Source organism: Sinocyclocheilus anshuiensis, unplaced genomic scaffold (genome assembly GCF_001515605.1).
Source record: "Sinocyclocheilus anshuiensis isolate Anshui unplaced genomic scaffold, SAMN03320099.WGS_v1.1 scaffold1170, whole genome shotgun sequence".
Taxonomy (NCBI): Eukaryota; Metazoa; Chordata; class Actinopteri; order Cypriniformes; family Cyprinidae; genus Sinocyclocheilus; species Sinocyclocheilus anshuiensis.
In genome coordinates, this window is record NW_015538055.1 from 3,232,782 (window position 1) to 3,247,259 (window position 14,478).

General features: G+C 34.8%; 2 protein-coding genes, 1 long non-coding RNA gene and 1 pseudogene across 3 annotated transcripts in view; 2 read left to right on the forward strand and 2 right to left on the reverse strand.

Moving 5' to 3' along the window:
- The window catches only part of LOC107683382 (uncharacterized), a 10,086-nt gene extending 9,811 nt beyond the window's left edge, over window positions 1-275 (reverse strand). The window contains exon 1 of the long non-coding RNA XR_001633716.1: window positions 90-275. This is a non-coding gene — a long non-coding RNA (uncharacterized LOC107683382). The remainder of the gene's footprint in view (window positions 1-89) is intronic.
- sesn3 (sestrin 3) overlaps window positions 1-7,495 on the forward strand; it is a 17,285-nt gene extending 9,790 nt beyond the window's left edge. Inside the window, exons 2-10 of the mRNA XM_016479433.1 lie at window positions 560-625; window positions 1,391-1,585; window positions 1,672-1,854; window positions 3,216-3,464; window positions 3,883-4,015; window positions 5,245-5,363; window positions 5,463-5,653; window positions 6,413-6,557; window positions 6,692-7,495. Of these exons, the coding sequence (XP_016334919.1) occupies window positions 560-625; window positions 1,391-1,585; window positions 1,672-1,854; window positions 3,216-3,464; window positions 3,883-4,015; window positions 5,245-5,363; window positions 5,463-5,653; window positions 6,413-6,557; window positions 6,692-6,778 (1,368 nt within the window). The 3' untranslated portion in view covers window positions 6,779-7,495. The remainder of the gene's footprint in view (window positions 1-559; window positions 626-1,390; window positions 1,586-1,671; window positions 1,855-3,215; window positions 3,465-3,882; window positions 4,016-5,244; window positions 5,364-5,462; window positions 5,654-6,412; window positions 6,558-6,691) is intronic.
- A 1,685-nt stretch (window positions 7,496-9,180) lies between these two features.
- On the reverse strand, window positions 9,181-10,547 carry LOC107683380 (biogenesis of lysosome-related organelles complex 1 subunit 3-like; annotated as a pseudogene).
- A 753-nt stretch (window positions 10,548-11,300) lies between these two features.
- Window positions 11,301-14,478, forward strand: part of LOC107683425 (thiamine transporter 2-like) — an 8,320-nt gene continuing 5,142 nt past the window's right edge. The window contains 4 exon segments of the mRNA XM_016479478.1: window positions 11,301-11,325; window positions 11,328-11,434; window positions 13,268-13,271; window positions 13,367-13,579. Coding sequence (XP_016334964.1) covers window positions 11,301-11,325; window positions 11,328-11,434; window positions 13,268-13,271; window positions 13,367-13,579 — 349 coding nt within the window.

Consider the following 14,478-nt stretch of genomic DNA (forward strand, 5'->3'; position numbering starts at 1 on the left):
CACACACACACACACACACACACACACACACACACATACACAAACACCACACACATAAAACACAAACACAGTTTTCATGGAACTCTTACCTTTCGCTGTAACAGGAACAACAAAGACTGGGAGGGACTTTTCAAAATAAACCAGGGAGACGCAAAATCGACCTGAAAATCAATGTTGTGCTCTTTAAAATATATACATTAAACACACTATGATACTTTTGTTGGAATATCTCCTGAATTTCCTTCTCTTGATGTTTGTTAAACAATTTCTGAGGCATTAGTGTCTCTGAAAGAATGACTGCTTTCAAACAGGTTTCACCTGCCTGCCATTAGTTGAATAAACAAGTAGCTCCGCCCCCAAACTCAAACCATTGGTTGAGCCACTGTTGCTGTGCGGAATTAAGCTACAGATGGCTTACTTGTATTTGTCTCTGCTATTAACCTGAGACTGAAGAAAGTATTTTAACATAAAAAAACACACACTTCAGTAAACACATTTTTTATTTGATCGTTTTGTCAGGATATGTTCTTCATATTCATCATCATTATGTTTTCCTCAGGAAAAAGGAATGAAGATGTCAAGAAGCATATCAACAGGACCAAGCTCATTTATTCCAGAAAATGAGGTAATACTTAATTTCTACATTTACCATGGTATTACTATGATATTCTTTGAAATGTACTACCGTTCAAAAGTCGGTATTTTTTAATATATTTGAAAGAAGTCTCTTATGCTCGCCAAGGCTGAATTTATTTGATCAAAAAACAGTAAAACAATAATACTATGAAATATTATTACTATTAAAAAATGGTTTCTATTTGAATATATTTTAAAGTGTAATTTAATCTTGTCATACAAAGCTGAATTTTCAGCATACTCCAGTCTTCAGTGTCTAGCAGTGCCATGTAAATACCATGGTGTATTACTATAGAATTCTTTCAATACCATAATATATGTCAAAGTTCCACACTTTTTTTGTAATGGAAAATTCTTTCTTTTCTTTTATCACACATTCATTCAATGCAAGTGCACCCAACTCAGATACTGTAATTGTTCTTTCTTGGGTCAGCTGGTGTTCATTTCATTTTTGTTTTGAGTTCAATTGGTTCAGAGATTATTTTCATTGAATCCGAGTTAAGCGTTCCAGGAGATCTAAGAAAGTGTATTTAGATTGTAAATTGAATTATAGCATCTGCCCTCACTTTGCTGAATTAAGATGAACCTGAACTAGAGTTCAAGAGTTCTTGGCTCTGATTCACTGCATTACATGTTAGTGCCGTCTCACATGACAAAATCTGACAGACCACATATTTAATTTGTATTATCAGCTGACCAGAGTACTTTTATGTCAGGAAAATACATACAGTCTGATGTCTGATCCTCATCCCAGATCATAGGAGCCATGCCTCTGAGTGACTCCACAGTGATGTTCTTAGACGAAGAGTTCAGTGGTCGTATGGACAACCTGACGCAGGTGATGGGGCTTCACCCGCATTATCTGCAAGCATTTCTCCGCTGCCACTATTATCTCCTGAGGATGGACGGCCCACTACCACTCCACTACAGGCATTATATCGCTATAATGGTACAAACTCACAAAAAACACTTTCAAAAGAGACCTTATTTAACTGGAATCATTTTATGAGTGATTTTTTTTTTCATCTTTTCCAGGCTGCAGCACGGCATCAGTGTTCCACGCTGGTCTGTCAGCATGTGCAAGAGTTCGAGCAGATAGGTGTTTGTTCTGATTGGCTGAGAGGTCTGGCGTTCTGCCCACAACGACTTCGCAACCTCAGTGAGATTAACAAGATCCTTGCACACAGACCTTGGCTCATTACCAAGCAACACATACAGGTAAAACACTAGCTTTCTTGCTTATTGTTCAATATACACTAGGGCTGCATGGTATATGAAAATAAAATTGTTTATGGCTTAGTGCAATTGTCAAAATTGTGCAGACTGTGATTTAAATAAAAACGTTACCTTAATGGCACTGCTCATCCACATGCTTGCAGCCCATGATACAGTGCTTCAGCTTTTCAGAATGGCTTGGTTTATTTACTGTGAATCAAGCCAATTTGAGACACTGAAAACACCGGATCACGAGCTGCCCGCATACAGAAGAACATAGTCTGAGCTTCACTCTAAAATCAGCAGTGCATACATCTATTGCTAGCAACCTGTCAAAATAAAAGCTTAATGGTTTAACGTTTAAGAAAAATGAATCGAGACGTAAATATTAGTATTGTCAATTTACAGTTGTACTATAAAATAAAATGATTTTTTATTAAATACTTGATTTTTTATTTTTACTTTACAACAATTACAATATTGCAATAAAACCACAATTATTATTTGTAATCAATTTATAGAATTGGTCAAAAACAGCACAAATTTTGGATTTTTTTAACAATTTTTTTTTTACTTGAGTTGGTTATTGTAAACGGTAAACCCATGTGTGAACACCCCCCCCAAAAAAAGAAGTTTTTCCCAATCACTTAGGTCTAAAAATAATTTTTCAGCTTTTTTAAAAATTATTATTTTAATTTTGCACTCCACTGCAAGATCACCCCACTCATTCTAGAATGATTAACTCTTTCCACATATAGCTATTCAAGTCATCTGGAAAACATTTCTGTATTTTTATATAAATTGCAGAAAAAATAATACAGCAATGTCAGTTTTTTCCAGTATCGTGCAGCCCTAGTATACACTGAATTGTTTTAGCATTATGCAAGCATTATGCAACAAAAAACATTTCAAACTATAGTCCATAACATTTGTTGTCACTACATGCTTGTTTAATTCAGAGGCTGCAATGAATATCTTGTAAATAAAAGTTTAGCATTTTCAATCCAGTTTTGTGTTAAAACATCTTAATTCTTAGTCAAATCAAACACTGAGTCAAATAAGATGTTACGTCCTGTGCATTCCTCACCTTGGAAATCAAGTCAATGCACTTGCATTGTGGGATACAACATTCCATGTAGTCTACTATGTTTTCGGAAATGCATGTTGGAAAAAGTGCATACTACACATTTATAGTAGAAATAGTAGCATAGTATGGTAGTCTTCTGGCGTTACATGACCCTATGTAGGTGAACACATACAGTATCTTGATATACAGAGTCTTGATCAATGTTGTATTGTTCATTATATTTGTTGAAATCATAATTACATCAAATGTCAATAATCTTACACTCTCTGTTTCTCAGGCTCTGGTGAAGACAGGAGAACACAGCTGGTCTCTGGCAGAGCTGGTTCATGCTGTCGTACTGTTGGCTCATTTCCATGCCTTGGCTAGTTTTGTGTTTGGTAGCGGTGTCAACTCAGACCCTGAGGTCACAGAGGTCAATGGGGTCACGGATGACATTTGCCCTCCAGCCATGGCGGGTTTATGCACCTGCCACCTAACAAACAGCAACCAAGCCAACGGGAACCCCTTGTGTAACCCTGACACTGGGGTAGGAAAACATTACGTGTCCTTGTGTTGTTTTTGTATTTTTATATCAGGAAAACATGTTCAGATTGTATTTTACCAAGTTAAAAAGGTAATTATATTCTGCATACAGATTCTTGTTACTGTAAAACAGTATTTTAATGTATTAAAGTAAAAAAAAACATAATGTATGCTTCATTTCCATGAAAATATTTTTACAATGCAAAAAAAAAAAAAGAAATTCTTATACAGGCTTCATTTAGTTAATTCAAAAAATTATGTGGAATATATACATATATATTGTATAAATAATGTATTATATCATTATTTTATAATTATTTTATGTACAATTATTATGTATGCGTGATTCAAGATTTGTTTGGACAAATTTTGTTATATACAAGTAGCATATAATTTTTGAACTCTATTTTTGTGTATTTCAGAGTGAGCTGGAAGCTCTGATGGAGAGAATGAAGCGATTGTTGGAGGAGAGAGAAGACGATGATGCGTCAGAGGAGGAGATGTTCACTCGTTTTGAGAAAGAAAAGAAAGAGAGTCTTCTAGTGGTGTCTGCAGGTATTACAACACAGATACTTCCTACCCGACAGCTCTTTTTCAGTTCATAGTAGGGCTGGGCGATATAGCTAAAAAATTTATCAACGATATAATGTTTCATATCGTTCGGTATCGATAATTATTGACATTTTTTATAACCTTTAAAAAAAAAAAGAGCAATAGAAAAAAACGTTTAAATTTAACCACTGTATTTTTAAATTAACCCAATTTATTGAGACAAACAACAAATATTTTTTTGTTTTAACAGTCAAACACAAAATAAAAATTAAACAAATATCTAATTTCTAATGTTTTATATGCAGATTAAATAGGTCTGAAGGAAACTTTTGGCTTGTCTCCCGAGGCCACAGGAGGGCGCAATGAGCAAAATAATGCAGCGCATTAAATTGCCAACGCAAAGGAAATAACTGTCTACAAAAAAACGTGCATTACGTCTAAATTAACTCGTATAAATCAAACATAATTTCGTAAATTGCATAAACAATTATGAACAAAACAGCATAATGTATTTATGCATTGCTTAATACAAAGAGCCGAATCGCCCATCACGCAGATTGCATTTAAAAACATATGAGATGCAGTGAAAAGGAATAAACCTCCACAAATTCGTGACGTGTTTTCGACTAATATTAATTTTTTTTATTCACAATCGCCTCATCACAGCCAGGCACAGCACTCAATTCAGCATGTGTTCGTGTTTGTGTGTGCGGTCTGCGTCACTCCTATATCATGCGCTATATCGAACAATTTTTCTATCGTTATCGAAGAGGGTGTACCGTCGATAAATATCGATACCGTTTTATCGCCAGGCCTAGTTCATAGTACATCTTTTCTTTCATAATGAAAATATTACATGCTAATAAAAGCTGAAACTTCTACATATACTTACACTAAAACAGTACTAGACTGTTTCCCTTTCTTTTTGTTTTTTCTTCTCTCTATTTCCTCCATTTTGTCCGTTCCCCCCCCCTAATTTCCTTCGCTTTTGGTCTTGTGGTAAATCGTGAATTAAAGGGATAAATTACCAAAATGAAAATTCTACCATTGTGTACTCAGCCACATGCTGTTCTAAACCTGTATGACTGTATTTGCCTTTTGTCATAAAGGACATCAAACTAAGCATGACCAGTCGACGTGCCGTATTTGAACCATTCCTTGAAAACAAGAAAGGATCTAGCTGTCTTTAGTCTGAAGTACTTGTATTAAAATATTGTGGTTTTCATATGCAGGGTTTGATGAGGAAGTGGTGCCTCCTTCTCCCGTGGCTCGGTTTGTAGACGACCCGTCGTTTGGGTACCAAGACTTTGCGCGACACGGAGAAGACAACCCACCCACTTTTAAAGCACAAGTATGACAAACACCCTCAAATTTCCACATATACAGCATTATTGTTTTTATACCCCAGTGAGAGTGAATGATTGATCATTCTGTCTTGTTCACTCTGTAGGACTACTCATGGGAGGATCATGGTTTCTCTCTGGTGAACAGGTTGTACTCTGACATTGGTCACCTTTTGGATGATAAATTCAGAACGGCATGTGATCTTACCTATTACAACATGGCCAGTCACGAGGGGGTGGACACCAGCATGCTGCGCAGGGCTCTCTTCAACTACGTTCACTGTATGTACGGAATACGGTACGTCTGTGAACACAAACTGTTTAAATCTGCTAATGAAAAAGAATTAGCAGTCTCACATCAGGAACCAAATAAAAACAAAAAATTGTTTGGAATGGAATATATTGTCTATAATATTTAAAAAAAAACTGTGTTAAAAATCATTGTGGATAATACTTCTAGATCAGTCGTCACACAGGAAATGAAAGGTCAAATCAAGCACATTGCATTCTGGGAGACAGTGTTATTTCACTGGGATAGAGTTTATATTCTATCATTTACATACATCAGTTATCTTGTATTTTCATCATTTTAATTTTAGTGTAAGTAATTTTGGGGTTTATATTTCTATTTAGTTTTAGTTTATTTTATTTCAGTTTTAGTTTGAATAATTTTAATTCTTCAGATTAAACTTACTCTGATCAATTTCTAATTCTATGTTTTTCATTTAACATTTCATTTGATATTTTTATATTTAATTTTATTTATATTGTAGAATTTTATTTTCCGTGTTTCAATGAACGGAAACAATTTTTTAATACTTTTAGTTAACAATAACAACAATTTTGTGCACTGTTGTATACTACACATTTTGTTAAATGTCATCTGGGTGTTCCATGCTGTACACCGCAGAAAAATAAAAGTATGCGAGCGACTGTAATACAGTGTACAGTATGTACGCCCATAGCGCCCTCTAGTGTACTAGCACAGGACAACCAGGAGTACTGAAGTCCAGCCCTGCCTAATATTGTAAGATGAACATTCTTACTGTGTCTGCAGATACGACGACTATGACTACGGTGAGGTGAATCAGTTGTTGGAGCGCAGTCTGAAGGTTTACATTAAAACAGTGACGTGTTATCCGGAGAGAACCACTCGCCGCATGTACGAGAGCTACTGGCACCAGTTCAGACACTCTGAGAAGGTGAGTCATATTATCATGGCAAATTTTAACATTTATTTAAGATTTATAATTTATTATTAATTGTATTTTTTATTCGGTAAAGAGCCATTGAAAACCCAAACAATATACTGATATTCTCGCTTTCCTTGATCCAGGTTCATGTGAATTTGCTTCTAATGGAGGCTCGAATGCAGGCCGAGCTGCTCTATGCTTTGAGAGCCATCACTCATTATATGACCTGACCAACCAGACTCCACCAATTATATGACCGGACCGATTAGACTTCATCTTTTAGGTGACCCTACTAATCAAACCTCACCCTCAATATATGGACATCATTACACCTAAATTTAACCAAAAGTTGTTGTTTTTTCCATCATGGTACATGTCATTAGCAATTACTTTTGCATATAGTTTTGAATTCTTACAATTGTGTCCAAAATTGTGTACACATTTTCTTAGACTGTTCAGATTGGTAACTAAATGAAGGACACTGAATACAAAGCATTCTGGGTATAATCCCAAACATCAAAATGGGATCTAATGGCATGTTCAAATAAATAGTCATCAAGAATTGTGGGTGGGCAGTCATGACTTTTACTGGATTAAAATATAATCCTTAATGGTCAGACAAATCCCAACATTAAAACAGAATCAAATCCTTGGACTTGACCTGATCAATCAGACGATGTCATTTATGACATCATGACTTGACAAATCACTGTAACGTGCAATATTTTCTCACTGAAATCTCACTTATACTGTAAGCTGAAATACTGGAGGACTGAGTTCACATTTTGAAACAGGAAGTTGTCTTTTTTTTTCTCGTACTATTTTCTCGTACTACTTTTAAACAGAATACTGTTTTCCTTTTGTATTATCGTCATAAATGACAATAACAGAATGTGAGACTCCTGTATGGAGAGGAAAAAAGTCTTTTCTTTCTTTCTTTTTTAATCCCTGTGCCTTTTTTCTTTCATTTCACATTGAATGTATTGTTTAGATTTTTTGCAATATGTTTCTATGCTTTTCAGATCAACTTGGTTTGGTTTAGTTGTTTACCTGGAAACTAAAGCTTTTGTAGCATTATTACTGTACTATCAGTCCTTTACTATTTCCTTTGATCCTCAGTGTTATGCTTTAGATAGCAACATTCATTTTTAATATACATGTTGCTGCCACCTGCAATAGCCCTACTAATTGCATCTCCTGACTTTATTTCTGTGCGAGTGTGTGCGCGTGTGAGCGCATGTGAGCTTTAACATGTAGCTGAATGTCTGCCTGTGTAGGACAAAGTATTTGCACATTTGTTGTGTATTTTTATTTTTTTTTAATTGGTGCACTTCTGTGAAAGAAACCCATGAACAGGAACATGAGAGAGTTGATAAGCATGAGTGATATATGCATGATTGCCTGTAGGGAGCATCTGGAAACCAACTACTTTTAATACTATTGATGTGATCATTACTGTCCATCATACCAGTTCTCAAAGGTTTATTTATATCGCTTTAAGAATCATTGCTTCATATTTGCACAACTCTAATCAAGGTGCCGCATCAGTGTCCTTTAAAAATAGATTGTGTCTGAAATTAAATGTATGGTGAAAAGATAAGCTTTATAGAACGAGACAAAGTATTGCCTGGTCCAGCCTCATGGACAGTGCCTTATTCATGTTTAGAAGCACAGGTTATGATTTAATTTAGTCAAATGTACACCAGAGATTGTTCCATATGTATCAGTGGAGTAGATAAATCTGTCTTCAAAGTGCCTTTCAAACTTAGTTGCAAGTGTTTCAAAGTGTACGCAGCAGATTCAATGGCAAATGTTCTTTGATTAATAGGCATATGTTGCATTTCCTACTTGTGTTTAATCTGATCAAGGTGGTGCTATGAAGCTTTCATGTTCTCCACTCATTATAAATTTATACATTTCCAAAATGCCCATCACAGACCTGTATGTTTCAATAAAGTTTCTAAACAAACTCAGTTCATGAATTATGGTTTTGTTTTTATGTTTTTTGACAAAATGCATGTATGCAGAAGGTGGATACAACCGAAATTCATATTTGGCAAATTGACAAGCAGTAACAGCAGTGACCTATATATATATATAATTTCAATAATAATACTAAAACTAATATTAAAATCATACAACAGGACTATGTAAGTGAACTGCAAAAGATAAATTAAAAGAAAAATTGCAAGATGTGGTAACTAGTAACATTCCCTAAAAAAAGACACTTTCCTTAATATATTGATATCTATTTCAACCAATATATATATATATATATATATATATATATATATATATATAAAATAGATAATACAGGTACATAATGTATTGCTATATTCAGTTTTAGGACCTGTATTATCTATTTTATTATTTCAATAATAATAATATTATTAAAATAGTATTTATTACATTTATTAACCACAGGACTATGTAAATGAACTGGGAAAAAAATGAAAGAAAATGAAAAGAAATGGTGACTAGTTTCATCCCCTAAAATGTACATTTTCTTTTATACATTGAATTAAATTTAAACAAATATGTTAAAGAGAAAACAAATTAAGAAATTTGGTTTACAAATTGGACAAGTTTACAATTTTTTTTAACTTGCATAATTGATTGTCTATTACCTCATTCAACAAATAACTCCAAACATATTTTCATGCTATTAATTGATAATAACTGATAATGATGACCATGTTGGTCAAATACTATTGATATGTAGCACACAAGAAATTCATAAAAATGCATCCAGGCTGTGGCTAATGTTGGACCTTCAACAGGCCCATATTTAGCAATAATGTTTCACAACATTTGTCATGTTATATACATGCAGCCGTCTCATCGGGCTCTTAAGCATTTGATTAGCATTGTTCAGACAGCGGGTTTGGCATGGTGATGTCCGGCAGCAGATGACAGCTGGTAATGATGTCGATCTTCTCAGACACTGACTTCAGGTCCTCTAGTATGAGTCTAATGCTGTGGGATGCGTTGATGATGCCTGTCTGAGAGTCGTTGAGGTGAGCGGTGGCCTGTCTTACATCCCTTGCAGCGCTCTGATACACCCGTTTCAGGCTTTGATTGACATCCGCGCACAACCGCGCATTGCTCTCCTGCAGTTTCTGCTGGAGTAACGTGTTAAACCTACACGAGTCAGGTCTGGACACAGGCGACGATCTGTCCTCCTGTCCAGACGCAGCAGCAGGTGTGTCTGATCAGGATGAGAGGACTTGTGATCTTTGCGGAGCATCTGTGGATGGCTTTCAGAGGCTAGTCTGCGAGCTCTCTCTTCCTCATCCTCGCTGTCGGTTTCGGACGCCTCTCCTGCCACCTTCATCCCCGATGATGATGATGATGATGATGCATGGACAGGAGGAGCAGAGGTGATATACACTTCATCATCCGAGTCAGTTTCAGATGCTTCTCCCTTCACCACGATCTGGAATTTGCTGCTTGCCATGATTGCACACCTGGAAAATACATTTAAATCAGTTGATTACTTAACAAATCTTACAAAAAGTACTTTACCATGCTATAATGATCGTGTCACATGTACATACAAACTAGGGCTGCACGATTAATCGCATGCGATATTTAACGCGCATCTTGTCAGAAAGCCGGTTCTGTAATCACGCGTTAAATATCGCATGCGATTAATCGTGCAGCCCTAATACAAACATAGTAATACCATCGTATTTTAATGTATACAATTATACTAACTATACTATTTTCAGTGTACACGAGATTCTAATGCACGTAAGGAATATGGTAGCATTATCATGGTAAATGTCCATAAAAGCTATTTATTAGTTAATACAAGACTTATTTGCGTTTTGTTGTAACATCATCAACATACTACACTTCTTTTAGTTCAATTATAATATTGTTTGATACTAATTAAAGCAATTAAAATCTAGCGTGTGTATTTTTTCTAACCTGCTGGTCTTTTATCCCCAAACCGAGTGTCGTAGGACTTGTCACGAGAAACCAGTTGGAAACAGGAAGCATCAGAAATACGTATGAATTCAAAATAAAAGTTCGACGGAATCAGCAGCGTGTAAGAATTCAAAATAAAAGTCCAAAAGAATTAGTGCAAATAAATAAATAAAATAACCATCCATGCATCCATTTTCCACCGCTTATCCGGGCCCGGGTCACTGTGGCAGCAGGCTGAGTAACAAAATACGAAAAAATAAAATAATAAAATAAAATAAGTGTTCTCCCCCACTCCAAAATCAGAAGAAAATCAGAAGAAAAATGGCCAAAGTTATACTAATAAATAATGTAGACATGAGTGAAATAAAAGTTTGTCAAAGCAGTGAATCTTAAACACATATTAATTAAAGAAATAAATAGTATTAAATAAATAATTAAGGTTTGATTATCTGGTGAATGACAGACAGTATTGGTCAGAATGGAGGAGTAATCAGAATAATCTAAGCAGAATTTTGCTCACTGATTGCTCATTTACAGCATATCCAGACACACACACACACACACACACACACACACACACACACACACACACACACAGAGAGAGAGAGAGAGACTCTCGCCCTCAGAGTAAGTGGTGATTATCTCAAGACAGGAACAGTACTTCCATGAAAACAGATCTCACACACCTGCAAAGGTAAATAGTGCATACAAAGATAGTGCTCTTTTGACAATAACGTACAGATTATATTATTGTAGTGTTCAGTCTGATAAATTTACTGTATCATCCAACCTAAGTACATACACACAGAATCTATGAAGATGGAGACTCTCAATCGTTGGATGAGGGAACTTCTCTGTTATGCATCTATGGGTTCTTCAGCACAGTGAAGCCTTTAGAACCATTTCTCATCCCATTCCTAACTGGACCAGACAAGAACCTAACCACTGAGCAAGTATAGTAACCTTTTAAAAAGTTTAATTATTAACCTAATGTTTTTGGATTTCAGAATCTAACTCATCATGACTCAGAAATCAATGTCATTTGATCTGAGCAGCTCTTAAAGGGACAGTGCACCAAAAATTACAATTCTGTCATCATTTACTCACACTAATGTTGTTCCAAACCTGTAGAATTTTAATACAAAGATATTTTTTAAAAAGATGTCTCAGTGTTTTTTTTTCTTGTCCATACAATAAAAGTAAATGGGGTCCATTGGTGGTTTGAACCCACTGACTTGTGCACAAAAACAGTAACAAAACTAACAAAACAAAAAAAATACAGATTTATTACAGAGAAAGCATAACCTTTTATGGCTGTCAGTTGTTGTAATATTATGAGTTAGATTTGTGCAATAAAAAATATTATACTGTTATAAAATATGCAGAAGACAGATAATATTTAAACATCTACTTATATTTGGCAAGTTGACATGACACTTTAAATAGTATCATCAATGTGACATGCTAGAATTAATTTAAATTTATTATAATTAATTTAAATTTTATATATTGTATATAGCATATTAGTTATTTTATAATATTATTATTTCAATATTATTGTTTATACAATATGTATATATTTTTCTCATTCTTTAGTAAATTAGAAGTAATATATTAAAATTTACAGCAGTGTGACATGCTATATTTAATCTAAAATTACTATAATTATTTTATTTATTGTATATTATTATTCAGATGTTAATATTTTTATTTATCTATTTTTCCTTTTTCTTTAGTAAATATGCTCAGTAAATATCGGCTACATGCAGTTTTTTGCATTAATCAGTTGTTGTGATATAGTTACTGATCAGAGTAACTGATTGCATGTAATCTGGATTACGTAATCAGATTCCAAAAATCAAGTACTCGTAATTAGAGTATATTACATCATATAATGCTCATAATCAGATTACAATTACTTTTTTAAGAGTTACATGATTACATATTATTCACACAATGGCAGTAAATCATTAATCATTTATTGATTCTCCCTAATTCTTCTTTGAATATATTCACGATATATAAAGGCCATATCAAAAAAATTGCTATCCATGCTTCTGAATTTGGTGGGGAAAGCACCTCTCAAGCAATTAGACCATGAATGAAACAAAAGGATTGTCAGCCAAACACCTTTAACATTAACTTAAAAATGTCTCTGAGAAAGCTAATATTTCAATAATTTAACAACACATTTGCATCTTTACAGTTCAATGTCACTTACTGGTCACATTGACATGCAGGTAAACAAAATAAATATTTATATTTTTAGTGTTCAAGTGTTTAAATGATTTTTATTGTACATTTGTATGATTTAATGAATTATTAGCTTTCTATCAACTCAAAAACCTACTGCAGTTCTTACATTAAGCCCAGTTTGGGAAACCCTAATGCATCTTATAACGTTGATATCAAAAATGGAATATATTTTCTTTCTCTTTGCTTTTTTATATCAATATGGTATGGTATTCTGCTTTTACAGTCTAACCAAGAACTTAAAACATTAAACCCACAGGAAATCCCAAAGTGAATCAATAGCGAAAATGCACATTTTCTTCCATGTTTAAAGTCACAATGAAATGGAAGTAGTGACAGATATTTTCTGGTTGTTGATTGGATGGAGGCAGATCTGAATGTGAGCTTGCAGTCGATTGTGAGAAAGCAGCAGGGTTTAAGCGGGCTAAATGACTCAAGTCAATCATTTTACTGAAATATAGAGACATTTTGATTAAAAACTATGAGGTCAAGTTTAAAACAAAATCTGTAAATAGCTATGTAATATTTTATAGCTCTGTAAATAAAATATTAAACACTCTTGTACAGGAAGTTATTCTAATTCCTAGAACATCTAAATGGAGTGCAATTTTGTTGGCCTCATGATATCCCAGGTGGCTGCGGTGATGTTCTGCTCCGGTTGTGGAGGGATTTCCTGCAGTGTTTCTCCTCACGTACGCTGCTTATCTGGTCAGCGTGGTGGGCACTAGCTACCTGCGGCTACAACCAGACGGTAAACTACGTCCAGTCGCTGTGGGAGTACGTGGAGCCGTCTAGTAACTTCACGGTCTACAATGGGGGAGTGGAGGCCCTCTCAAACCTGTTTGGTGAGTAGACGGGACACTTATTGTGAACTCAGTTAAGTCTAGAAAATATGACTTAGACCTTAGTCAGGGTAGCACCATATTCAATTTTCGACAGTAATGAAAGCAAGCTTTGAGGGATAGAAGTGCAGTGTGTTTAATAGATTGCATTTTTAACAACATACCGATTGTTCAGCTGAAACTTTCTGGAAAATAAAAAGCTTTCAGTAGACAAAAACTCCATAAATCAGTTTTGAAAGTTGTGAGTTGTGAAAAGTATGTGATCTAGGACATTAATACAGTGCGTACCACTGTAAAGAATAATTAAGTCTATAAGTCTATCAATCACAGCCTTGTTTTTTTTTTAATCCATGTTAAATTCAATATGGCATCTAACCTGACTATAAGCGCCATTGTTGTATACGAAATCGAACACTTCTCTACTATATCCACTTTTTTCTTTCCGTAAAAATGGGCGCGGCCATTTGTAAATTCTATGGGTCTAGCTTCCTGTCTCATCCGCATCCAGCTATTTTTAACTGTACAAAACAGTTCGTTTTGCTGCTTGATATTGAAAATTGGTGTGTCTTACCATATTATTTTAATGTATTATCTTACCGTAATTATGAACACAATGGTTTGTAGAGCAAACAGTTTTACAGTTTACTGCACGATGTTATTCTTCTCGTTATTTACCTATAGCGGTTAATGAACCAGAAGTCTCGCCCATAGGCTTACTTCCGCGTTGAAGAAAAAGGTGGATAGCATATGAAAAACAGTAAGCCAAAAGAGCAGGCCTAGTATGTCCGAATACACAGTAGGTGAAAAGTACCCGCATTCTGGTGAGGTTCTGAAAGGGTTAGTTCACCCAAAAATGAAAATTCTTTCATTAATTACTCACCCTCGTGTTGTTCGAAACCCGC